General features: G+C 47.5%; 1 protein-coding gene across 1 annotated transcript in view; it reads right to left on the bottom strand.

Annotated features, from left to right (window-relative positions):
• Positions 1 to 2,886: 2,886 nt before the first annotated feature.
• Positions 2,887 to 5,967, bottom strand: part of LOC103912666 — a 27,385-nt gene continuing 24,304 nt past the window's right edge. The window contains exons 8-9 of the mRNA XM_009319025.1: positions 5,129 to 5,338; positions 2,887 to 3,465 (exon numbers count right to left, since the gene is read on the bottom strand). Of these exons, the coding sequence (XP_009317300.1) occupies positions 2,887 to 3,465; positions 5,129 to 5,338 (789 nt within the window). The remainder of the gene's footprint in view (positions 3,466 to 5,128; positions 5,339 to 5,967) is intronic.

The raw sequence follows: 5,967 nt of genomic DNA, 5'->3' as shown, positions 1-5,967 counted from the left end.
GGAGGCTGAGGGGAGACCTCATCGCTCTCTACAACTACCTGAAAGGAGGTTGTGGCGAGGTGGGTGTTGGTCTCTTCTCCCAAGTAACTAGTGACAGGATGAGAGGAAATGGCCTTAAGTTGCGCCAGGGGAGGTTTAGATTGGACGTGAGGAAAAATGTCTTTACTGAAAGTGGTTAAACATTGGAACAGGCTGCCCAGGGAAGTGGTGGAGTCACCATCCCTGAAGGTATTTAAAAGACATGTAGGTGAAGCGCTTAGGGACATGGTTTAGTGGGCATGGGGGTGTTGGGTTGACGGTTGGACTCGATGATCTTAGAGGTCTTTTCCAACCTTAATGATTCTATGATTCTATGACGGTAGCCTTTCACTACAGACTGTGCATGTTCAGCAAAGGTCCGTGACCAATTCCTCCTTCTCCATATGCATGTCCTGTCCTCATTTTTCTGAAGAGACATATATATTTATATATAGATGCATGGCATATGCTGTGTATAAATACGTATGGTACTTACAGACAGATGGATAGTAGCGTGCCCGCCTGGCTCTTACACAAGTTGCTGTGCATGCGCAGAGTCAGAGACTGAAAATGTGTCTTTGAACGTAGGAATCCTTTATAAAGGAGGGTTTTCACAAACGAACCTAATAGATCAGGTGAACTGGTACGCCACATGGGCACTGGTAGGATATTTCCTCTCTCTCTGCCAGCCTTTTGTTACCGTTCGGGTTTTCTGCTGGGTCTGATGCTGGAAAATTGCTGCAGACTCGCTGAGTATCTGGTGATGGAAGGGGCTCAGGAGGCCGTCGGGTCCAAACCCTGCTCCCTCAGGGCCAGCAAGGAAATCTGGGAGACTGAAAAGACACTGAAATGTCGATGAGCAAAATGTCAATAAGGTAACCCCTTCCGTCCCTGCTCCTGCCTACCCACTGAAAAAAATTGCTTCTGAAAACCTGTTGAAAGTATCCCAGCGAAAATTAAACGGAAAAAGCATTGACCAGCTCTATTATTCCCAAATTTCTAATGTAATGAATGAGGTTTTCTGCTACATACTAACGCCCACAGCGAGGATAAAAAATAGCTGGAGTTTTTTGGATTTTTTCTCCTCTTGACAAGTATCCTGCCATCGTCCGTTACGGAAAGAAACCGTGGTCTTACCTGGACTAAAGCCAAAGGCTGGTGGTGGTGGAGCTTTGAGCCCGACACCCAAACCCGAAATCCACATAAAAACCCGGACTAAATAATAGTTGCAAACTGACTGTGGCTTTTATCTTCCCCGGGCTGCTGCGGTGCCTTTAAAATAGTAGCCCTTCACCTTGGCAATGGCAATTCTTGCTTTAATTTTTTTTTTCAGTAAGGCTCAGGCTGTTATTTCAGGAGCTGCACAAACACAAAGGTCTCATCGGTGTGGAGTCTGACAGGGGAAATGTAACAGGATTATGAGACTGAAATTTCATGCAGCTGGGTGTTACGCTTCACCGAGAAAGTAATCTCTACCGCTAAAATTGCAGCGTCTGGCAGATTGGAAAATCTTTAAGAAAAGCAAATGTAATCTGAGGGCTGGACTTTGGGGAGGGGTTTGTTTCTGAAAGAGACACAGCCATATCCCATAGCGACTGAGTGATGACTGGTAGAAAATGTTTGGCAACGAACTTGTTGGAATATATTTATTTCCCCTGGAGAAAATGCAAAATTTTGGTTAGTGGGATGTTTTCAGGGGACAACCCATCATTTTGGTTGTGAAAAAGCCATGTGTGGGCACACGTGATGCACCCCGCCTTGTGCTCAGGCTGGTAAGACATTAGTTGAGTGTGAACAGAAAGAAATACCCGTCCCAGGTGGTCAGCTACAGGGTCAGCAGAATCAACCCTGCATTTTTTTCTGTTCCCCGTGGCACCTGCCATGGGCTTTAGGTGCAGCTTTTTATTTGGCTGTCCAGGTACAGCACTGCATGGCACACAACCTCACAGCAGGAGGATTATTTACATTTTTTTACAGGAAAAACCTCAGCAAGTTACCCCCTTAAAATAGTTACCTACTTTATTCTCCTTCCAGCACCCGGCAGCAGAAAGGCCTTGGCTGGCAGGCCCTTGCCACCGTCCCAAGTCAATGCTTTTGGGTAGGAGGGTGGGGGTTAGTCATTTCTAACACACGTGAACTGACAAGTTGAAGTTCAGCCTGTCTTCAGCAGAGCTTGATCGGAACCTCTGTAGCATAACTAAAACCTATTTGAATTTTACTTTGGAGACTAGTGAAATGTTTATAAACGCCAGTAAAACTGGCTCTTTCGGATTGCTTCTCTCGGCGTATGAAAACTCACTCTGGGAGGGTTTTTTTGACAGCCTGGTATCACTTTCTTCGTTTTTTCCAGGATCATCAGCCCTATGTTGGATTTGTTTGCATTTATTGTGGATAGACTCCATCATGGTGAAGATATCCTGCGATTTTTAGTCTAAGACTTGTAGGTTTGAGTGCTGTATGATGAAATGTGTACATGTTACGTGTCTAAAATCTGATGAAATCTTAAAAAGGGCTAGAAACCTGAAACCCTGTAAATACATGTAAGTTGAGATATATTTAAAATGCTTTTAAGTATATAATGTCAATGCTAAAGGAATGAAGTTATTAGATCAGCCTGGGACATGGGTGGCTGATGGTTGGCTAAGGAGGAATCTAAGTGGACTTTGGGATTAATGTCAAGGGGAATCCCACCCAGAGATGAGCAAAGAGAAATCGATAGAAGAACCGATCTGATGAGGTTGGCACTGTAAAGCGTATATTAGCAAGATGCAACAAAATTGGAAGGCCGCATTGAGATGCATCTGGAATTGTAATGCCGTGGGGTGGACAAGGACTTTGATTCAGAGGGTTGGTTCCCATCTTGGTTTTTTAATTCTGAACTGATGCCGCTTCGGGCATTCCCATTTTCAAGGTTTGCGCCTTCAGATCACGAGAGTTAACTTTACGCTTGCCGTCGATTCCGTAATAGACATATTTTAAGTACGTTTTCCATTTCCTTTCCCACTCCCTACGTATAGGTATGGTGAAACCATACACCAGAGTCGGAGTCCCAACCTGTTGGCCGTTTCTTGGTGGAAAGAGCAAGTCGTGATGCAAAGTTCTCTCGCCAGCCTTGACCGGGAATATACGGGACCCTCCAGGCGTTAGTGAGACACTTGGGGCATAGCCTTTGCTGGTTGCTTGAGCCTCTTTAGGGGGGTAAAAAATGTTCTCAAAAGCTTTGCCCAGCCAGTTTTTTTTGCGGGACTGTGCTGGATTTGGGCTGGCAATGGAGAAGAGGTTCTCGTGTCTCAAAAAAAAAGTATTAGGGATTACAGCTACTGCAGTCAAGAGGTTCGGCATCGCTTTGGCTGCCTTGGTGCTGGGTGGGTTTTGCACGAACTGGGTTGCTGAAAGCTGTGCTGGGCTGCTTGATGATTTGCCCGAGAAAGCAGGCGAAGGCCGTGCCTAGTGGTTTAAGGGGAGGAAAAGAGCTACGCAGTCAAGAAGAATTGTTTTTACTGAGAGTGAATTCAACTGCGTTGCCGAAATTAGAGCAAAGCGTTTGTTAACTAACGTCTGCCCTTCAGCTCACTGCGCTGTAATGCAGAAAATCGGTAATTCAGCAATGAGCTAGAGAAGCGCTGCAAGGCTGGGTGCCCCGGGGGTTACCCTGATCCCGACCCTGAGCGGGGACTGGTGTTTCCAGAGGCACCTGTTGAAATGGGATAGCAAAAAGTCTCTCCCCTCAAGGCCTGTTTGTAAGCCAAAGGTGCCCCAAACGCCGAACTGCCAGAGAGAAACTTATTTTAGGGCTAAGGGGAAGTTCAGGAGCTGTAAGTCAATGTACTGTGGTTAACTGTGCTGCTGTAAATTGCATTTATTCAACTTAAAGACGTGGGAATTGGGGCTGTGCAGAAACACTGTGGGCTGCCTCCAGTTTTACACTACCCAGAAATAACTTTGTCTGAAACCTTTCATTAGCTACGTGAAGTTGTTTACATCCAAGTAATCGTTGCTTTGAGGAGTGGAAATTAGAAATAACTGCGTGAAAACCTCCAGAACACGCTGGGACTAAATTAGTGTGACAGCACAATAACGGGAAAAGTAAAGCTTTCCCAGAGCGGGCGAGGGAAAGGAGGGTCCGGGGGTCACAAACTAAACAGGAACCTCCTCAGACTTATTTTATTAAATGCCCAGTATAAAAAAATTTGTAACAAATAACCATGGGAGCTCAACAGGAGGAAACCACGGGGAAGATTCATTAGCCACAGGGGGAGTTAGAACAAAATGCTCTAAATACAGCTCAGGTTTTTTTTTGCTAATAGGGCATCAGAGAAAGGAAAAGGGGACAGGGAAGCAGAGAGCAGCGTCCCAGTGCAGGGGTGGCACCGCACCGAAGAGCAGGGCTGGTGGCAGCAATCGTACATTGTTACCAGACACCTCACACATCATCTGAATATTTAAAACATTTATTTATACAAATGTACAGCATTTACAAGAGTTAAAAAATTAGACATTTAAAAGCAATATCACATCTATAGAGCCTAAAAATAAATACGGTACCGCTCAGCATTTATGTGCTTTAAAAAACCCCCAACAGCTCCGCAGGCAGACCGGGCACACCGACCTGCCGGTACAGGGAGGATCCTGGGCGGGTTCCCGCTCGGTCTCAAGTCACCTTAATTTGCTCTTTTAAGCTCAACGTCCATAATCCTCGTACCACAGCCGGAGGTAGCAGCTCAGCTGGACGGTGCTCAGGTCCCTTTTGCAGAGCGCAACTTGTGGCCCGCCGGCGGGGGAGAGGGACCAGCACAGCACAAGAACCGGGACTTTCCCCAGCTGCAGCAACGTCGCGGTCAGAGCAAAGCTGGTGATGTGCTTAGGAGTGGCTCCTGCTCAGGTTGTTTGCGAAGCACTGGTCTTGGCACAACCGCGTGGCTGGCAGCTGGATACCCTACGCGGGATGCAGTATGTATTTCTAAACTGCTTTTCCTAGGCATGTCCATCACGTGCCTGAGCTGAGACGATTTAACCATCCACCTTGGCTTACAATGAATCAGCCCCTGCAACACCACTTTTTCCTCCACTGACTACAAAGGGAGTAGAAGTAACTGGCTTGCCTTAATACCGCCTCAACGCCGATAACGAAATTTGACCGGTGGCATCCCAGTCTTCGTGGGTAGAGCGCGCTACCGGGTACCCAAAAAGGTTTCTGGTCTGCCTGAGGTGCACCCAAACACAGCGTGAAGACCCTGTCTGCTAATGCACCCGACGAGCCAGCTAGCACTGGAGCCCATGTCACCTCACTGCAGGCACCGGCACCTTCCATGCGGTGGTCCTGAAAGTCCCAACATCTTATGAAGAAATCCGGCCATTCCTGCAAGCTCAGCCCACGCAGTTATACACACCTAGCTCAGAGTTACCATACCACGGGTTAGGCTGGGTGAGTTCTGTTAAATAACAATGCAACTGCAAAATATATGGAAAATGGAAGGGGGTGACATACAGAGAAGCCAGAAGACGCAGGCAGAAACCTGACTGTAAGCTATTGACCAAGGCAGTCAGCTCAGGTCAGGAGGTAACTTCTGCTTCTTGCTGCTGGTTAGGTGTCTTATTGACTGACTCCTAAATGCACACGTTTAGCAAGGCCCAAAATAAAAATATAAATCCTTAAAGCATCCAGCTGAGCTGCCACCACTGGCACGTGAGCCCCGAGACGGCAGGGAGCTCCTCACGAGGTGCTACTGCTGGCCACGTGCAACACGGCCCGAGCCTCGAGCCCACCTCAGTTGAACAGGTAAGCGAGACGTTCCCGAGTACTCCCAGATTCCCACGCTTCCACGTCACGCTGGCTTTCCAACGCATGTTCTCAAAGCGCGTGTCCTGGATCTGGCCCTGCACCTACACAGCAGTGCTTGCCGAAACGCTCGGCCAATGCTTAGCCCCTGCCCCAGGAGAGCCGCTGAA

The sequence above is a fragment of the Pygoscelis adeliae genome, unplaced genomic scaffold (assembly GCF_000699105.1).
Source record: "Pygoscelis adeliae isolate BGI_AS28 unplaced genomic scaffold, ASM69910v1 Scaffold222, whole genome shotgun sequence".
Classification (NCBI taxonomy): domain Eukaryota; kingdom Metazoa; phylum Chordata; class Aves; order Sphenisciformes; family Spheniscidae; genus Pygoscelis; species Pygoscelis adeliae.
This window is presented reverse-complemented; position numbering and strand designations above follow the sequence as displayed.